Source organism: Thermobia domestica, chromosome 3, assembly GCF_964235325.1.
Source record: "Thermobia domestica chromosome 3, izTheDome1.hap1.1, whole genome shotgun sequence".
Taxonomy (NCBI): domain Eukaryota; kingdom Metazoa; phylum Arthropoda; class Insecta; order Zygentoma; family Lepismatidae; genus Thermobia; species Thermobia domestica.
In genome coordinates this window covers 7484343-7505864 of record NC_137456.1, presented here as the reverse complement: position 1 = coordinate 7505864, position 21522 = coordinate 7484343, and the positions used below count along the sequence as shown (strand labels likewise).

The 21522-nt window shown below is 37.2% G+C and overlaps 1 protein-coding gene across 7 annotated transcripts in view; it reads right to left on the bottom strand.

The window, feature by feature from the left end:
* Nucleotides 1–21522, bottom strand: part of Nmdar2 (glutamate ionotropic receptor NMDA type subunit 2) — an 850349-nt gene that overhangs the window by 25821 nt on the left and 803006 nt on the right. For all 7 annotated transcript variants that reach the window (XR_014130890.1, XR_014130891.1, XM_081753987.1 and 4 more), the window contains exons 13-14: nt 10772–10932; nt 784–965 (exon numbers count right to left, since the gene is read on the bottom strand). Coding sequence is in view for 5 of the 7 variants with exons in the window: in XM_081753987.1 (XP_081610113.1) it covers nt 784–965; nt 10772–10932 (343 nt within the window). In the remaining 2 variants the exon portion in view is untranslated. The remainder of the gene's footprint in view (nt 1–783; nt 966–10771; nt 10933–21522) is intronic.

The following is a 21522-nucleotide window of genomic DNA, read 5'->3' as shown; positions in this document are numbered from 1 at the left end:
TTCCAGTGAAACTAAGTATTTTACTGTTGTTTCTTGATTTTCCTTCTACACCTTTAAAAAAAAACTTAAAAAGAAAGATGTTTACACCTTTAGTGATAAGGAACTTGTTTCTGACAAAGACAAGACTAGTTCTCATAGCAAAACTGTAACAACTAACTAAATGGAACAGATGTTCGCGAATTGAGTTCTTGTGTTTGACAACAATCAAGCAATTCATGCTGGGATTTGTTTGACCATTTCCTTTGTTACTGTCCACGTCAGTGGCGGATTCAGAACGGACTTCTGGGGGGGCGGTGGATTGTAATAATGCAACATAGAGCTACTTTTAAGATCTCCAAACTCTGGGATGGGTTTTATTTATATATAAAATAAGAAGGCTTCCTCTTCTGGGGGCGTTGCGATCGCCCCGATCACCCCCTGGATCCACCTCTGGTCCATGTAACCTTAAACAAATGCAACGTAAACATCATTTATGAATGTAATATTCAAATAGAAGGTCAGCTTAGTAAACTTAACTACCATCATCATGAAGTCTGTTTCCAACAAGAAATATTTATTTTAAATAATATATATAGTTATGACAGATTTTACGCCGCTCCTCGAGATCTCCCGCCCTGTACAAATGCACGTGTTGCGCATATGGTAGAGCCGGTTCTGCGAGAAATGAAATTAGTTATAAATTTACAAAACTACTGTATCTGTTTTCAATATACTAAGGGCAAAATCTGAAAAATTTGTTGTTAAATATTTTCGTAGATAAGAGAAACCAAGATATGCTCTTACCGTTTTCTCTAAACTCTAGTAATTTCTGGTTAAACATTTCCACGTGTTTGAAGTTCCTCGTGAAGGCAATGCCGTAGCCTGTTTTGGCATACCACGACCCAACAGTAAGTAAACGGCAATCTTCGTCCTGGGACACCAGAAAATCCAAAACTGTTCCATCGTAGATAAAGGCATCCAGTTCTCTGAAAAATATATTAAATAGCATTTTAATATAAGGCGCTATATTCAAGATAATTTAAAAGAATCTTCATACTTGCACAACGTCATATTTTGAAAAAGAATTATTAGACATAAAAGTTCATTTCATGGTTACATGCACTCATATCTGGGACCTACTATTACGCGGGGCGATGCAATACGATGAGCAAAGGGACCGCTGTGGCTCAGCGGTAGAGTCTTCACCTCTGGTGCATGGGTGGGCTCGGGCCTACAAAACATATATAACTTCGGGCCCGAACCGTAAACCTTTAAATATACAAACATATTTCTCGGGCCTTTTCGAGCCTAACTTTGTAAATATAGTGTCCAACGATATACATTGCACTGTTCTTTCTGGAGAACTTTTAAAGCTTAACTGGAAAATTAAACGTCTAATTCCTATAAATAAAAATACAATTTTGCGTTAATTATTAAGTTTCTGTAATTCGGGCTTATTTCGGGCTCATTTGACATCACACTAGCTCGGGCTTAAATGATAAAACATATCTCGGACTCGGGTCGGGCCTCACATTGTAAATTCATGGGCCGGGCCGGTCTCGGGCTCAAAATTCCTGTCCGTACAGGTCTCTATATTGTAGACCGGACCTTCTAAACACGGTTGAATTTATCTACGTTTTACTTTCAAGGCTCCCACTTTTCTGACGTTTTCATTTGTTTCTATTTACTTACCTGAAATGAGTATAAAAGAACTTCAAGCAGTTTGGGATATTTATAATTGTAATTGTAATAAAAACAATAGGACTTACTACTTGGCTTTCGAGACGCAGTCAATTTTTACCACTGAAAAGTATCTGTAATTCAACAAGGAAATAATTATATCGTTAATAAAATTGATATTCATCGTAACATGGCCCATAACAAGCACTTTACCATTTTATATCGTAAAGGTCAGATCTACCAGTATTGTAACAGAGCGGTGTTTGAGGAATTGACCGTAGAAATTCAAACTCCTATTAGTGATAATTTCACAGCCTTGTTTTATGACAAGTGTAAACTCTTCGTCAGTGCAGAAGGAGGGCGTGGGTCATGGGTCAGAGTTGATGACGATGGGTTTGGTGGGTGGTGGATTAGAGTGAGTCAGAGTGGGTCACGGTGGGTGGTGGGTCATATTTTCATTGACCCTACCATCTCTGCAGACTGGCTAGCGTATACTCTTACCAACCTTTATTTTATTAACACAAGAGCTCCCTTTTGGCTATATGGATAGCGTACACACCTTTGGCGCTGGAGACCCGGGTTAGATTCCCGGCGACAGCACATTTGGTTCAGATCCTACATTAAACTATAGGTCCACGTCTGATATAGACTTGCTGCTGAAAGGGACGCTAAAATTGAAACCTAACTGACTAACTAGCAACGTATGATTAACTAGATACAGCTACAAATTATAATTAACTCATTTGAACGTTAATTTTTGTTTAAGTATGATTTTGTTCCAAGATGAGGCATATTTTTCGAGAGATCACATCAAACTGGAAAAAATGATAAAATTCATTGTAAATGTGTTATTCTTAGTTTGCAGAAAATAAAGAAACACGAATACATATTATAATTTAACGGTAAAATGTTGGTTAAAGATAATACACATACTATTTGTTAGATGCATTAAGCTGAAGAAAATTATTTAAGCGAGTGTAAACTGCAAAGCGTAGTTTTCAAGAAAATGCATTTTGATGATACTAAAACATTGTAAAGTCCTGTTGGAGCAAGCAGAAAGTAGAGCAATCACACACGGGAATTTTTTTTTTTTTTTTTTTTTTGCCACTGACAGTTTTATTACAAAATTTTCTGTTATAAAACAGTAAGAGATAATTCTACTATGAAAGTATACATTTCTCTAATAACTAGGATAAGTAGGTGTCCCAATGCAGCCGTGGAAACGATCCGCACATAGTTCCAAGCAAAAGAAGTGAACTGGATTTAGGAATCTCAATGCTTAACGCAAGCAAAGATAGGTTAGGAAACTACACAACTGTAAGCAAGCTAGGAGGATGCTTTTAGGAATCCCACTTTATTTAAGAATCTCAATGCTTAACGCAAGTAAAGATAGGTTAGAAAACCACAGAGCTGTATGCAAGCTAGGAGGATGCTTTTAGGAATCCCACTGGATTTAGGAATCTCAATGCTTAACGCAAGCAAATATAGGTTAGAAAACCACAGAACTGTATGCAAGCTAGGAGGATGCTTTTAGGAATTCCACTGGATTTAGGAATCTCAATGCTTAACGAAAGCAAAGACAGATTAGAAAACCATAGAGCTGTATGCAAGCCATGAGGCTGCTTTTAGGAATTCCACTGGATTTAGGAATCTCAATGCTTAACGCAAGCAAATATAGGTTAGAAAATCAAAGAACTGTATGCAAGCTAGGAGGTTGCTTTTAGGAATTCCACTGGATTTAGGAATCTCAATGCTTAACGAAAGCAAAGACAGATTAGAAAACCATAGAGCTGTATGCAAGCCATGAGGCTGCTTTTAGGAATTCCACTGGATTTAGGAATCTCAATGCTTAACGCAAGCAAATATAGGTTAGAAAATCAAAGAACTGTATGCAAGCTAGGAGGTTGCTTTTAGGAATCCCAACTGGATTTAGGTATCTCAATGCTTAAAGGAAGCAAAGATAGTTAGAAAACCACAGAGCTATATGCAAGCTAGAAGGCTGAGGTTAGGAATCCCAGAGAGCTCCAGGCAAGCTAAGTTGGGTGGATTCAGGAAGCCTACGAGCTCCAAGTAAGGTAGAAGACTTGAGTTGGGTTTGGGGTCTCTCAAAGCACCAGACAAGCTAAGATGGCAGGAGTGACCAGGTCTTCGTTTTCTAGGTGATCCTGGTGTTCCTTCTGCATCACATGATTAGTGATAGCCCTGGTGCTCTTATCGTCTGTCACTGTAGTAGTTTGTAGTAGGCACGCACACAGTGTTTATAAATGCAAGCACGTGTTCATTGTTGGTAAATAAAACCATGTGTGAGATAGTGAAAATGCATGTTATAAATTGCCTATAATCAGAGCCGGATTAAAGTTTGATGGGGTCCTAAGCTATTGAAGGTAATGGGACCCTTTATGTGTCCAGATGAGCATAGGACTCTATTTACAGAAATGAAGAAACTAGCGATATTTTAGAAAGCAGACTAGCAGAAAGGGGCCCCATTACTTACATTATAGAACCTTACACAACAAGAAACACTTTTGCAATATGTAGATATTATTTTATTTATTGTTTTTCTTATACTTTGGAAATGTATATGTAGTTTTTTCTTTGGTTTTTGGGGGCTCCCATTAGAGTAGGGCCCTAAGCTATAGCTTTTTTAAGCTTATAAGTAAATCCGGCAATGCCTATAATAATCTACATTTTTAGTTATTTTGTTGAAACAGATAGGTTATTCTCTTATGCACTGTATATGTTAAAATTAGACACATTCTTAAGTAGCAGAACATATCTATCAATATTTCTTGTCTTCCAACAGTGACACACATACTTCTTAACAAAATACCACAATACGAATACCTTCTTTCATTTTAATGTTTTTTTTTTCTTTTAATCAAATTGGTGAACTTCCACTTATAAACTATTCACAAAATTTAAGAATTACTTAATTCATTTTTAGCCCAAAGCATAAAATGTACAAAGAAGGTGTGAAATATAACCTATTGTTTCCCGTTTTCCGTTTACATAAAGCAGTTTCTCAACCCCGGGGTCACGAAGATAAGCGGTAAATGGGAAAGATAAATATATATACGTAGTATCTAATACAAAATTTTAAAATATTATTTTCAACTTTGTTTTCATAGGCAAATATTTTTATTCATACTATAAAGAACAAAAAAAAAAGGTCGAATAAACATTTTCAACAGGTGCAGAGTTGTTTAAAAATCAATTTAAATGAAAGAGGTAACGATATGAAACTAATAAGAACTGCATATTGAAATATCAGGAAAATACAAACGCAACAGAATCTGCATATTGAAATACAATTAAAATTGAAAGCTAATGAGATATCTGAGCATGGTGTGATTTCACTACTGGGGAAGTGTCCGGGTCAATCTTCAAGTCTTTTTCAACTGATAAGCGATTTTTTTGTCTTTGTTTTAACGCTTATCATGGAAGAAAAACCACTTTCGCCCAGGTACGATATAGCAAATGCAATTATTAGTTTCCAAGCAGCATATAACACACCGGGATATTCTTCTCTCCACTTCAGCCATAACTCTTTGTTACAGAATACCAGTTGCAAGGACTTGTAGCACGATAATTCTATTAGTTAGTCAAGAGGTTCGGACTTAGATCAGCTACTTTGATGGCCTCTTCAATGCAGGAGTTTAATATCCATCTTGAACCAGCATTTTCATCGTAGGGAATATATTACTGCTACTGTATTCATTATATTTAAGAAATGGATTCTATTGTTATAGAAATAGATGGCTATCGTGAGATCTCTGCAATAGGTAGGGGAACGTGGGGCATAATGGGGAAGCTAAGATATTTGCCTTTCTAAATTGGTAACCAATATCTCAATTGCAGTAATTTTTCTGCGGTAGACACGTTGGACATTTATTGTGATATTTCAACCAGCAAATCCTTTCAAAAATATTGTTTTGGACCTTTTTGCTTAGCTTATTCCAAAAATGGCTCTTTTCCCCATTATGCCCCCTACGTGGGGCATAATGGAACATTGGATTTCAGTCAACCCCATTATGCCCCAACCCCATACTGCCCCGTACACTATTACATCTATAATATCCAGCACTGATATAGACTTATCATAAAACAACAATATATGATTACTATTATACAACACAACTTGAATTTTATGAAATATTTATTAGACTCAATAATCAAATATAACAAAAGATGAGTACAATTTTTTTAAAAAATGTTGATAATTACTTCAAAAGGTACATTCTGAATTAGGCTTTATTAAGAAAAAGAAAAAATGTGATCATTGGGAATTGTACTACAAAGTTTATGCAGATTACATCGAATTATTGTCAGTTAAATCTTAATATTTCCTGACATCAAATCAACATAACCAAATTTTGAAAATTCAGCAGGAAGAACTTAAACAATACTGCGCAAATGCAATCCCAACATTAACAAGAAATGTTTCGTGCTGGATAGTAAACTACACAATCGATACTCTTACGGGGCATAATGGGGTAATGGGGCAATATGGGGTGATTGCAATACCGTTTTGCCCCACCCCGTTTTGCCGCATATGAGTTGTAGTGTTCAATCAACGAGTATCTCTGTTATAACTTACAATCCGTAAACCTCAAAAACACACAACAAACACAGAAGAAATATTCTTTCAACATATCAATAGTTTAAACGTGTGCAATAAATAACTTGCCTTACTTTGACAAAAGTAAAATCCCAATTGTTATATGCCATAGCACGAAAACAAAGAACTGACACACAGTACTGTTCCTTTTCAACTGATAAGAACGCTGCTCAAGCGCAACAGCCCTTCGTCCTTGAGAATCTTGTATAGGTACTTATCGCTAGATTGCAGTTAATTACAGTTCAAAAAATGCCGATACCCCGTTATGCCCTCCTATCCCGTTATGCCCCACGTTCCCCTATATTAAAAGTCCAACACAAGCTTATTACAAACCAGAAATTATAAGGTGGTCGGTGGCAAGAGGGGGTGATAGATGGGGCCGTGACTGGAATTAGGTTGAGAACCATTCATTGCCTTAAAGTGAGAAAAGTTTGAAACATTAGCAAATAAATACATATGCAATGGATGTTATCTCCAACACTTCTTAAGGAAAGCAAATATTATTTTCTGCTATGTGGAAACTCATTTTCGTTAAGTCATTTTAGACATTAAGTCTACATACTTTCTTGTCTTGACAAGACCTTTCCGTCTCCACGCGTCAAATATTGTTGTTCTGTCACAAAGATACGAACTTCCACCTCGTACTTTCAATTTCAAACGTCGTTGTTTAGTTCCCGAGGCTTGTTCATTCAACGAACACCCTCTTCTCAAAGCTCTTCTTTTGCACGAAGTTCGTATCTCTTAAGCTCCAAATGCTACTCTCCCTCGCTTCTTTCACGGAAGTTAATTCTTGTTTGGAGAAATTTTCTGTTTAAATATCTTTAGTAGTCTTTGACGGGTGCTTTCGTGGGTCTTAAAATCGCTTTATCACAGCATCCTGTACCTTCCACTTTCAATAGTCTCTCTGTTTTTATTGAATACTTGAACCTAGTCTTCTGCCTTTTAATAACTCATTGTTTTATCTTTCTTTTCTGTTTTATTTTAGCTTTATAACAGCTTGAAATCTTTTTAACGTTTCGGGCTTTCTTTTTTCTTTTCTGAATTGATTTTTTTTTTGTTTTGTTTTTCGCTCTGAAATTAAACTCTTTGCGCTAAGAGACACAAGTTACAAGTGGAATCAGAATAATATTGTAAGAAATTGAGGGAAAGAATGTACGATTGCTAGTCAAGAAAGACTTGGACTGATTTTTTTTCTAGGCAATTTATTATTACTCAGCAACAGGCACATGATCCTTTTCAAAGTAGTCCCCGCCCATTTGAATGCACTTTTTCATTCGAGTCTTCCAGTCCTCAAACACGTGTCGCAGGCCATTCTTTGAGAGGTCCTTCAAAACCGCCTCCGATGCCTTCAGAACCTCGGAATTATCGGAGAAGTGGCGTCCACGCAGTGTGGATTTTAGGGCAGGGAATAGAAAAAAGTCGCACGGTGTGGTAGGCGTCTCCACCATCCTCAAACCTTTGCAACAGCTCCCTTCAAGTCTCCACTCGAACGGCCTTCTGCTCTGGTGTCAGGAGTCGCGGAATTCATCGCGCACACACTCGGCTCATGTGGAGATGGTCATGCAAAATTTTGAAGGCACTGCCATGAGATATGCGTAGTGCGGCTGCCAGATCGTCGATACTGATGCGGCGATCTTCTCTAACAATGACTGCTGCCGTGTTAATGTTCACCTCAGTAACAGCTGACGCTGATACACCTGGTCCACCAGCTTTCGTGATTGTCATTCGGCTCTCTTTAAACTCTTTAAACCACCAGAACACGGTACTTCGTGGCAGAGCGTCATCTTTGTAGGCTACTCTCAACATTCCTAGAGTTTCTGTTGCCCTTTTCCCCAGGCGATAGCAGAACCGTATAGCTGCAAATTGTTCACCTCGTAATGACTCCATTTCTTCTACAGGCGACTTCTAGAGGCGGCGCAGAACATCACCTGCAATAAAAAGTCGTGGTTACCAAACATGCAATGATTCCTTAACAACATTTTATATATATGCACAGCAAGACCCACCCTACTTGTATGCCAAACTATGAAGCTCCAGCGTTAACAGAACTGCCGGGAAAAAAATCAGTCCAAGTCTTTCTTGACTTGCCCTCGTACAAGAAATGAAATCTTTGAGTTTAACGTCCCACTATTATGCCCGTTAGGCTAAAGGAGACGATGATTAAAGCAAGTGAAAGTTAATGGAAGAATTGGTGGAATGAGAAAGTGGAAGAAAACGGGAGTACCCCGACAAAACCTACGAGCACGGTTGTCCATTCCAAACTCACTTCACCGGGATCGAACCAGAGACCGCATGCACCAGATGTAAGCACTTTACCACTAAGCCACCGTGTCCCCCAATAACAATGTAGAAGTGTCTCGAGGAAAAACTAAATACAATGTTGTTCACCAAAATCTCACATGGACGAGGATCGAACTTAGAATATTCTAGACAAAAAGTAACCCCTAAACTAGTGATGGGCATGAAAACACGTTTTTAGGTTTTCTGTTTTCAGAAACACGGAAAAAGTTTTTAAACTTTCATAAACAGTTCTTCTTTATTTTTTTTCAAAAACCGGATCAGTTTACTATCAAAAACTTGTTTCCGTTTAAAACCGATCCGAATTCCTATCAGAGCTCTCTCGTGGATGATCGGTTAACATACGCGCTTTTGGCGTGGAAAATTCAGGTTCGATTCCCGGCGGGATCCCATTATGTGTCGGATCCAATGTTAAGCAGTAGATTCACGTCTGATATAGCCTAGCTGTTGAAAGGGATAGTAAAATCAAATCAACTTAACTCAATGTAATTCCTATCAAAAACCTGTTTTGGATTTAAACTTTTTTAACTTTTGTTTAAAAACATAAACCGGTTTGGATGAAAGTTCCGAACTGGTGTTGGAGAAAACCGAAATATTTAATCTTCAACTTTTCTAAAAACTGCTTGCAAGCATTTTTTTTTAAATAATAAAAACTGGTTTTTCTCATTCCTACCTTCAGGTAGCGAGGTACATTAGAGGGAAAATAGTATCCAAATTGTGAAGAGAAAATTTGATTAAAATACTCGAACGAACAGATAAATAGAGTTAGCTTCAAGCAAGACAGGGTATTGAACCTAATCAGGAAGTGAGGAGAATGAAAAAGATAGAAATGCAACGTTCTAGGTGTTATCAGATAGAGCACTTAATGGCTTACTCAGAACTACCTTCAGTTCCACTCTGTTCGATTCCACTCCAAAAGTTATAACAAATCTCCTTGTTTACTTTTCCTTTTTTGTGTGCTCCTTTTTCTTTCCTTCTCTTATTAACCTCTTGCATTCGAGATGTCATTTTTCTATGTTAGTGCTATGATAGCAGGTTTTCATTTACTATTAAAAGACGGTCTAGAGCGTTATATGGAGCATAGTAATTGTACACGCACGAGGAGAACTTTCAGATTAGTGATACAAATAATATTTGTATTGTGGAATATTTGGACTAAAAGAGAGAAATTTTAATGTTCTGAAGGGATCTTATACTGTTTCAAGTTGGCAACACTGAATGGAGATCAAAGGCAAAGTTTCTTTTTTCTTTTTCTTTTCCGATCTCGAAGTTGCCAATTTATTATCGTTAAAACAAACACATGTGTGTCATAATTGATGCTTCCTTAGGCCTGCCATCTACGGAGTTTTTTTTTATTTCTGTTAGTAAAGTGCTGCCACCTAACGAGAAATAGTAGAACTAAGTCCTGTCTTGCATCCACTAACAAATGTCATCATTTCCAGGATTAATACGACCCTTAATAAAGGATACGTTTTCATGACATCGTCATGGATGTCACTGGTATCTATTTTGCGACAGAGTATTTTATGACATCCACATAGTAGGCCCGCAAGTAGAGGGGGCTAGGGGGCCCTGGCCCCAATAAACTTTTCGGGTAATCATAGACCTTAACATAAAACGCTATTATTAATAGAAAAAAAAACACAATTTAGCTATGTGTAAGACAATTTTTAAAAACTTACCCCCCTAACATATTCATACCCCCCCCCCCCAAACCTCTGTGGCTTGTTGCGGGAATCGCACATAGATGTCACTGGAACGCAAGGTTTAATGTTTATTCCAACTAAGTAATTTCCTCAGCGCCAAATACAGAACAAATTGTATGTCACGAAGAATGTGCCATTTAGTACCCAAAGTAAATGAAAGTTCTTTGAAAGAAATTCGAATTTACCACTTTATAAATACAGCAAACTTTCGATTATTCGACTCACGACTATCTAATCTTCGTACTCAGTGCGGACCTAGAAGGTAAAAACTGGGTGCAGCAATGATAGCAAATTAAAACTTTCCTTCAAGATTACAGTAAAGGAAAAATACTTAGAATGTATTCTACATAATATACAAAAATAGTTTTCTTTGAAACGTGCCCAAAATATTAATTTCATATTACCAAGTAATTCAATACATAATAATTGCGCTTAGAAAAGATTAGCTTTGAATTTTTTTTTCCCTTTGGATTTTGAGTGTTGTACTTACCCACTGAGAACTGACTCTATTCCCTCAGCTACTGTTGATCGGTTGTACTGCTTCATATAAAGGTACATCTCGTGTTTATATTTCCTAAGAGTGGATTCGGTGTGCGTCCAAGGTGAGGTTCCGAATTTAAACATTGGTTTGTGACTGAAAGGTCGGTCAAGCTGCAAAGTAAAACATAATAATGATATATTAGAATTTATAGGTATGCATCAAAATTCGAACCTTTCCATAAAATTAGACTCGAATAGTCTTAACGAGAATTCAACTATATTGTAAATTGAAGTATTAGGACGAATCCGACCGAAAGTTGTAGGTGGGATCAGGGCCGTAACTTGTGGCAGGGCAGGAGAGCAGCTGCTAACCAGGAAAGCTCCCCGCCATTCGAGGAGGACCCATTTTAAGACAAAATTTTCTTGCACCATTTACGATACGAACATGAAATTATAAATGAAGCATCAAACAGGTTCACTACAATACATAAACAGAACAGCAGACAAGGAATATGAAACTAAACTGAGTCGTTTCTACACTTACGACAAACTGGTTGCCTGTTTAGTACACAGAGAAAAATACGTTCTCCGGACAGCGGTATATTGTACAAATATACGGTATCCTCTTGCTTACTATAGAAATCAGTACGGAGCATACGTTATTCGTATGCTACATAGGCACTGCCCTTAGATGTTACATCATGCCGTTGCAGAATGTCTGACATCTAACAGTTTTCCGTATATCACATGCATATACTTATGTTACCTTCGTCAGCTATATGTTATATACGTCCATTTGTATGTGAGATCCTGGCCGCATACACTATTTCATAAGGAAAGTACGTATAGATGGAACACTTATACAGAAAGTATTATAAAACATGCGTTTTCAGTTATACGTCTGCTGTACGTTAAGTCCAAAAACTACAGGAATTACGCATGTAACCTATCTTTTTAAGTACGTCACCTACAATTCTTTTTCTCAGTGTAGACTATGCCTTTCACACAATTTCAATAACTAACACTCCTTATTATTTTTTTTTAACTTGATTAACTTTTTAACTCGAACATGATATGTGACAATCTTGTCATTTACTCACCACTTGCACAGTGTCTTTCTCATAAAATCGTAACAAGTGTACCTTTCCCTCACATAATCCTTCCGCATCCACATATAGTACCGCTTACAACAACAACTATTTTTATCACCTGACTTTCACTCACTCTGTCTCACAAAACAAAATAAATTCTCCAAATTATATGGTACATTTTCTAAAATTGGCTATACAGCGATACAGCAGTTAACCCAAGTTATAAATATGTCACTTGCTAATTTTGTATTTTGCTCACTCGATGTCTGTGTCATATTTATCATACATGTTTCCACCTAAAACTTTGAAAGTAATGCATTTGTAAGTGAAATACTTCCAACTTATTAGAACTTTTATATGCTGATACCACGTTATGTACATTTCATAATCTTTAACACTAACATGATTTGTTAAATGAAAATAAACGCAAGATGCAACCACACGACAAGAAACTGGCAAAATAATCAGGGCCGGATTTAGCATTTTGGCGCCCCTAGGCCCAATAATTTTTTCCGCCCCCTAGTCTGGTTAAAGTTACTTTCCTAAAAACCTTTATTAAAAAAAATATATCAGGCCTATATGTTAATTGCTTAAACACCACTCCACGATGCAATTTTATCTTTAACTTTACCAACAATTATTTGTTCCAATGAACTTCAAAATCAGAATGCTTTATTAGCCTGATGTTTTAAAATCAATTCAAAAAGTATGTTAAGTTATGGCTATTTATTTTTATTTCTAGATTTTTTTTTTATTTTTTCTCTCGGCCGTGAGCCCCCTGGGAGCTTGCGCCCATAGGCCCGGGCCGGGCCTATTGGGAAATCCGGCCCTGAATATAATGAAAAACGAAGCGTTAGCATTTACAGCTTCATGTATGAAAGTACCAGCGAAAACAATCATTATACTATAGTTGAATCGAAACTTGACGTCCAATTATGATAAACTGATATTATCTGTAAATTTTTGGTTACCAAACCTGTTCTTCAAGGCAGTAATACCAACACGTGTAAAAAAAAAAAAAAGAAAGAAAACAAAAAAGAAAAAAGAAAGACCTCACAGTTTATTTGTTGGCAAGGCAGTGATACCAATCCGTGGAAAAAAATCCCATAGTTTGTGATTCTTTTGACAACGATTTCCTGAATGAACTTTCCTAAAAATTGCTATAATTAATGGAATTTTTCCTATATCTATCCCCATTGATGCCATCAAAAATATCTATAAGTGAGTAGACAAATGGGTCTTCAATAAATGTGAAAATAATGCTAGCATCAAATTTTGTTACACTCTAAAATGCATGTTAGTGTAACGTTAATTGCACTTTCGTATTATAAACAAAGAAAAATGAAAGAAAGAACAGAATTAACGAAAGAAGGTGAAATGAGAAAAGTCAAAGTTCCGAAACGAACTGACTGAAGTTTATTTGGTTTTATTACGTTCAGTGGAAGATCATGGCACAGAGCTAATGGAAATACTAAACTCATAACAAAATGTATCTATTATCAGCAGCCTTTTCAATTCTCTCTTTCAATTAAGGAAAATATGTGTTCATAAGCTGTCCGATAAACGTAAAAAATAAGAATTTTTGGAAAATTCACTCAAGTTTTGAAGAAAATGACTCATATATACTAAACGGCGTGACAAACATCTTGGCATTTGAAGGCGGCGCTCCAAGTTCCCTTTAACAGGTTGACTGCCATGAGCATCATATGTGGTGCTCACCTTATTTTTCTCTGGGGTCATGAGCACCATATATGATGCTCATGCTTGATATCACAAATTATTAACTTATCCAGGTTCTTGAGTATCATATATGATGTCCATTGTCACAAATTACTGTGAGACAATGAGAATCACATAAGGTGCTCGGCTCTCATTGGTACATTTTTGGGAGAAACAAAATATCGCGACAAAAATATGATACAACTATCCAGAATCGAGCCAAAGCTAAGAAGAAATTTATGGCCTCCTGGGACCAGTACCCTCAAATCACCTTGGCAGTATGCTGCTAGCAAATGAGAGGCCAGCGGTATTGCCACGTTTATTTTGTACACATCCACGTCTATCCCCCTATCACCTGATCGCGCTATAGTATGTCTGATTAGCCATAGCCACACCCCTTAGTACTCGGCAACGTCGGGTCAGAGTTTGCGTTTTATTCGTTTAGCTGAAATGCCAAGATGTTTGTCACAGGCTTTAATTTTATTGTTCGTGTATTCAAAGTTTAGAAAAGTTTGATATTAGCATAATGTGGGAAATTGAAGAGCAAAATGGGAACTTTTGCCTCTCAAGATAGGATTTTATACCATTTCAGGTTGTCACTACTGTTTCAAGGTAAAGCCATTGGTTGTAAGCCGATTTCATACAACAATTTTCAATTGTTCGTAGCTGAAACCCTGATTGACCTGGAGACAAGGGTACAAGTGGATCTGAAAAGGTAGGCGAACGGTAGGTAGCCGCATGACGTCACGCCGTCCATCTGCCGATGTTTGCCTATTGTAATTTCTTAGGAACTGGCGGAAATGCACAATCTAGCCGTGGAAAAGTCTAAAATCAAATTGCTTGGAATAGCACCCATTGTATGCGTAGTGAGTAAGAAAGAAATCATAGATGTCAGGAACAACATTAGAAAAATATGACGTTCTGCAGAAAAATGGGTTTCCATTTACAAAAAAAAGGCTTATGATAAAGTAGCAGGTATTACTAATGCTGGTCAAATTTAGAGGGTCAAAGTTAACCGATCGTGCTCAACGTTTGCTCGACTGTTAGAAACCAAGAACTGCTGCAAGGATCTACTATGTTTGAGGTACAAATCGACTGAAAAATTAAATGCGTTTACTACAAGTAATCCGTTTTTTGTAGATGCAAACCCATCTTTCTGGAGAACGTCATATTTTTCTACTGTTATTCCTGTCATCTGTGATTTCTTTGTTACTCATTACGAGTACAATGGGTGCTCTTCCAAGCAATTTGATTTTAGACTTTTGCACAGCTAAATTGTGCATTTCGTCCAGTGTGCGCCGTACATACTTTGAGAGGTGGGAGGACGGTGTCCCCTCACGTTCCCCCGCACTTTTATCCCTACGTGGAAACAGGAAATAAAATACAGAATACGAAAATGAGAACAAAAATTCAGAAAGTGCATGACTTACTTAGACACATTCAGCACATTAACATGGCCTACAAGCATGCTCCTTATGTCCTTCTCACCCACACATCGTTATAAATTGGAAATCACTGATATACGGCAGATCAATGAAAACAAAAAAGTAAACAAACATTTTGTGCGTGTAGTGCAGTGTTACTAATAACATATTGTAAGTCCCTACAACGAAGTTAAAATGTCACTGCTTTTCATAAAAAAAAGTCAGTACAGGAAATTTTAACTTAATACTGAATAGACGATGCTGAATGACAAATAAGATCAATCAAAGCTTCACTGCGTAAAATGATGTAGACTAATATGGCGGCTTTCCTTAGAAATCTTTTATTCAAATCGATGTGCTTTTGTCTCATTGTTTTTTTTTTTTTTTTTTTTTTTTTAACATTCAAAGCTGAGCTGAATTTCCTGAAGAACTAACGATTCTTTATGGTAGATATCTGTTGACTTTCATGTCAGAAGGTCTACAGTCCCTTTCTTGTGCCTTCAGAGAATTTTTTTCTTTTACTAAGAGGCAGGGGTAAAAGTGAGAGGGAACGCGGGGGACGTTGCCCCCACCTCAAAAAATATGTAAGGCGTCCTCCCAGTTTCTTCAAAAATCAATGGGCAAAGATAGGCAGGGAGAAGGGCGTGACGTCATACCGCTACCTACTGTCCCCTCACCGTTTCAGTTCCACTTTTACCCCTGCAAGAGGTAATTAAGGAGCTTTCCTAGAAAACTGTCATATGAAACTCACCTTTGTGGAAATTCTCATGAAAGTTCTTTATACAAATAATAATAATAATATTAAAATATTTATTTATGAAATATGACTAAAGTCGCCAGAATCGTTTCGAAGAAAGTAGTCTCAAAAGTAATATACTCGAATCGAAAATGGTCTACTGAGTAGCATGTGTGTGTGTGTGTGTGTCTTTAGTTCCGGTTTCAATTCCCGTTGGTTTTTAATTTGCACATGTTACGGTGGTTTGTGTTTCTCTTTAAGCTCTAGGTTCATGTTTCATATCGTGTCAGTGCCGAAATGGAAGATAAACTAAAAAAAAAAAAAAAAAAACACCGGAAATTATAAAAATATGCAGTGGCGAATCTAGCTTGGGCCCGGGGGCGCAGGCCTCCGAGTTGTCTGAGTGACAAAAATAATTTTAGGTATTATGTATATGTTTTTGAAAGATAATAATAGTAAACTCATGATATACCTATGATAGTCTAGTTTTTGGCTGGTCGCCCCAGTTTTTACGTTCTTTATCCGCCACTGGAAATAGGTTATTTTCTGTCTCAATACTGATCGCATAGAACAAAGGCGAGATTTCATAGATTGTGAAAAGTTTTCCACATATGTATTCAGTGTCGCTAAGATAAGTTAATTTTCCGCCTTCACTTCATTTGGAAGCGGTACACATCTTCTAGCACTTCCAATTTCGAAGTGATCGTCATACATGAAATTGATAATACGTAGTGAGTAACGTTTCTTCTATGGATTCAGGATTCCGTAAATAGATTTTATCTCAAGTCTACTCAGTCTATTCAGTATTCCTTTATTGAAACCGGATGTTATAGAAATCTATTAAAACTTCCGGTTTCAATTTTGATTCAAAAACTATAAAAGATAGCAAGAAATTGCTTTTGACATGCAAGTTGAACCTGAAAGATGTGCACAAACCCCAAGAGATGATTTATGACAACAAAAGAAGACAAAGTGTCATGTTTCATGTTGACGAATTCCGAGTCGTATACGATTAGGATTTAGGATTTAGATTTCTGGGCTTTCGGCATCTACGGCCATTTAGCCCGTCACGATTTGAGGGATGACGTCCCTCGGCGAGCACACAATCCGGGGAAAGGGAAGGAAGAAAGGAATGGGGAGGGAAGGAGGCGGCCTGGGACCTATAAGTTAGGTACCACCCCGGCATTTGCCTGGTGTGAATGAGGAAAACCCAGGAAAACCTCATTCAGGGTGGCTGGCCTGAAAAAGCGTGTTACACTTTTTCGACCGAGTGACCCCACCGGGAATCGAACCCGGGACCGCTCGCACCGAAGACGAGAGTGTTAGCGACTACGCTACGCGGGGCCACCGAGTCGTATACGAGTGAAAAGAGTGTGAACTTGCCAGGATTCGAGTTTCGATTCCAAAACACTCGTACACAACGCGGAATTCGTCAACACGAAAGCATTCTTCTTTTGATGATACGAATCACCTCCCAAAGTATCTGAACATCTTTCTGTTCCGTTCCACGTCTCACGCTTGGATTTTCGATTTCAAGTTTGCACCCCTGTCACTCGTACACGATACGGAATTCGACAATATGCAAGAGGACTTTATGTCTTGTTTTGATGTCACGAATTACTTCCCGCAGTGTGTGCACATCTTTCAGATTCACCCTGTATATTGAGCGTAGGATTTCATCTCTGATTCCTTCTATTGATTCTTCTACAGGGTTTTCATAAAGTATGGACGGATTTAATTCGCTTATAATTTACATAAAAATGCTCATATTGAAATCAAATAAAGTGCAAACGGTAGCGGAAGGATTACATTTTTACCTGTAGTCTGCACCATTCAGCTCAGTTCATTCACCGCCACACCTCCAACTGGGCGCCATTTACGTCCACACGTCCATTACGGTCCATTACCCTGCTCACTGTTGCAGGCGATGTTGGCGGCCTCCCACTTCGAGGACGGTCCAGGACGCTTCCTGTCTCCAAGAACTTAGCATGCCACTTTCGGATTGCACTCTCAGTCGGTGCCGGCTTTTTGAACTCTTTGGTGAACTTTCGACACACCAGAATTGGTGATTTTAGCTCTGCCTACCACAGAACACATTGCGCTTTCTCTTTCACCGACGCCATCTTTGATACGGTAAAAAAAAAAAATAGTCTTCTCAGAGGAGTTTTTCATTTATTTATTAGTCAACATTGAAACAACAATGAAAACAACAATGGATGGAATTTGGTAAGAAACTGACCCTTGCCCACCCTCTCCCTCTCTCAACGTGTTCAGAGTTGCCGCTTATCTAACAGTGTTGCCAACTAAAAATTTAATCCTTCCACTACCGTTTGCAATTTATTTGATTTCATTATGAGCATTTTTATGAAAATTGTAACCAAATTAAATCCGTCCAAACTTTATGAAAACCCTGTATTTGAATTTGAGTTTAGTGTCTCTTTAAACTTAAACTCAAATAGAAGAATCAATTGAAGCCAGATGTGACAAATCTACCACCTTCGGTTTAATAATATATCCTCGTAGTTTGGAAGTCTACTGTAGTTACACAATGTTGTTTCTTACATTCTAGGACCATAGAATTCTCTATGGTGGTAGTAGATATATAAATCTCGACTCCTAAAAGAAAGAAAATCTTTCTTGAATTGTTGAGACTGTTTGCGAATAGAGGATAAACTCTTCTTCAATATATTTGCAGAAAAGAAATGGTTGCGCAAAGACTCATGTTGAAATGACTCTGAATTCGTAGCAACTGTAGATCTCCATCATTCCAGTCCAGAAAACACATCCCATTATATTTTTCATCCAACATTGAGCTGTCTCCTCAGCGCCAGATACTAAAAGTTAATCAAAACGCCTGCTAAAACTCGTAAAAAGAAACACTCTCCAAGAATTATTACCAACTCTTTTTCTTCTTCTTCTTAGGAAGGAGTTAGTGAGATAATTTTTCTCCAGCGAATGGGTCTTCTGTCGCCCGAAAAGTGCAAAGTTTCTTTCGTCCAGCGCTAGACGTCTTTCCTCCTTCTTTGCTTCCAGACTTGTACTTTCTAACTTATCCTAAATATATTTGCTGTACTGTCACTCTAGTTTCTGCAGTTTTCCTTTCTTCATTTTATTTGCAATAGCACAACATTAGAGCACAGATCCACAATATATATTTTCTTTCTAGCTGCTACGCCTATACATATATGTTAAATCCCACACGATCATAAAGTTACGAGACACATTATGTCCAACGAAGTTACGTAACCAATATAACAAGTAGCCTCACACAATAAACTTACTATAAAATATTATCGTTCATTACAGAAAGGATAACTGGAAAAATAAAGTGACGTCATGAATTACTATTTTCTTTTAATTTCTAAATAAAGTTTTAGTTACAACTATGAAGACGTATTACGCTAGAAACTATAACGAAATACTTTAGTTTGTATAATATTTACCTGTACCGTGGGCAAAAAGTGCTCATAAATATGTAATATACTTAGTAGAATGTTCATTTTAAATTAACAGAAAAGAAGAATGTTTTTAATGTATGTAGGAGATTATTATGGGATAGTGGTGGCTATGTACATGTTATGTGTTGACCTAGTCAAGTGAATTTATGTATTTTACGGTCTTAAAAAGAATATTTAAGACATATCAAGCAATAAAGGTGAGACTAATGATCTTTGAATATCTGAGTTGATTCTTGCATAAAGAAAAGTTATTATCGCTTCGTAACTTATATTTTACCAGACGGACCAGGTTGACGACGCTTTTCTATAGAGTCGTTATAAAAATTTGGTTTACCAAACCCGGGACTTTTGAAAATTCAGTTCCCGAAGAAGGAAAGTAGGGCTGAATTTACTTGGATATTACCATTTATGAATACGAACTTAACCGTATTACGAAGCGGTAAGGTCATCAAAAGAAAAATGGATAGTGAAATAGTGCAACAGGAATCTAATACCAGTAATCCAGGTGAAATTAGTGCAACACCAAGTTTGTCATCTGAGGATCGACTTTTGTTAGCTGTGCAGCGACAAATTATGCAAATGACGACTGAGATAAAACAAACCATGGAACAGAAGCTCAATGAATCTAACACAAACATGGAACAGAAGTTCTATGAAGCTAACCAGACCATGGAACAGAAGATAGAACAGAAGTTCTATGAAGCTAACCAGACCATAGAACAGAAGATAGAATTGAAATTCAACGAAGCTAACAAGACCATGGAACTGAAGTTCTATGAAGCTAACCAGACCATGGAAAAGAAGATAGAACTGAAATTTAATGAAGCTAGCAAGCAGTATGAAGAATTAAGTAAACGAATAGAACGGATAGAACTGAAATCAGACGATACGAAACAAACAATCGTCCAGGTGATGAACGACATATCCTCGCAGTTTGAAGAGAAGTTAAAAAGGTTAGCCGATGAGTGTCAAGAAAAGCACGATCATCAAAATCATGAAATCTGTGCTGTAAAAAAGGATTTAACGTTAATAGAATCTTCCGTTAAACATCAAAAGATCCAGTTGGCTACTATGCAGGAAGAAATTAAAACGTTACAGGCTAGAGACACCATTTATCGCAATAATCTGGGCAGTGATCGCTTCGAGTTTCCCCAATCACCGGATATAAATACGCCTTCGCCGGAATCTGAGGAGGATATTATATTAGAGGAAAATTGTCCGAAGATCACTGATGAACGAAATATAAATGGTATCATGACACAGCACGCTACGGACCGGAACAATCACACCACAAGAACAAGGAGTGAGAAAAGAAAGGTAAAGCTAAGTGTCAAGATGAGCGAAATCAAAGCCATGAGTAAATTTAGTGGTAAGTGCAATGAAAATGCTAGTTCTTTCTTAGAGAAATTCCAAGACGAATGTAATATAATGTCTATCGACCGATCACAATACATGAAATTAATACCCCATGTATTACTCCCACCTTGTTCCTTATGGTTTAAGGCAATACGTGATCACATTAGTACATATGAGGAATTTAAAGCGGCATTGATCGCGAATTACGAAAATGACTTTTTGCTGGCAAACAGAGATGCCACTCTTAGAAATCAACATTTCAATCCTCGATTGCACAAATCTATTGTAGAGTTTGTTATAAATGTCTATAATGAATTAAAGGTTGTTAATCCCTTGCAATCGGAATCAAGAATAATTGCATCGATTCGCAATTTGCTTCCATTTAAATTACAGCAGATCTTATTTTCCACACAGTGTATGAGTTTCAGTCATTTATTAATGCTTGTACAATGCTACGAAACTCAATACCATGCTATGAATCTAACACAATCAGGAATGGGTAAAAATAAGAATAATTCAGATCATTTGGTCCCTGTTCGGAATTTGAATATCCGAAGTGTGAATAATAATGAACCGAACCTAAGACGAGTATACTCTAGCAATCAAAATGAACAAAATAGACAAGGTTATGTAGGGAATCCGCCTAACCTAATCAACCGAAGTAGACACAAAAATAATAGAAATACATGTCGAAATCCTAGAGATGCTACCAATCCTATGTATAGACATAATCATTGTTCACGAGATGGTACTTCGTATCCAAATTCAAATCACGATGAAAGACATGTACAACCTAATGTAGAACTTAACCACGATTGTGCGGTACAATGCACTTTATTAGATTCATATGCCAGTGCGAATGTAACATGATTACCGTTAACGAAATTAGGTTAAACCCATGTTGGTTATAGATTCTTGTGAATTTTCGTTTTAAAGTTTGGGTTAATATTAATAATGAAAACGATGGTTATAAATAT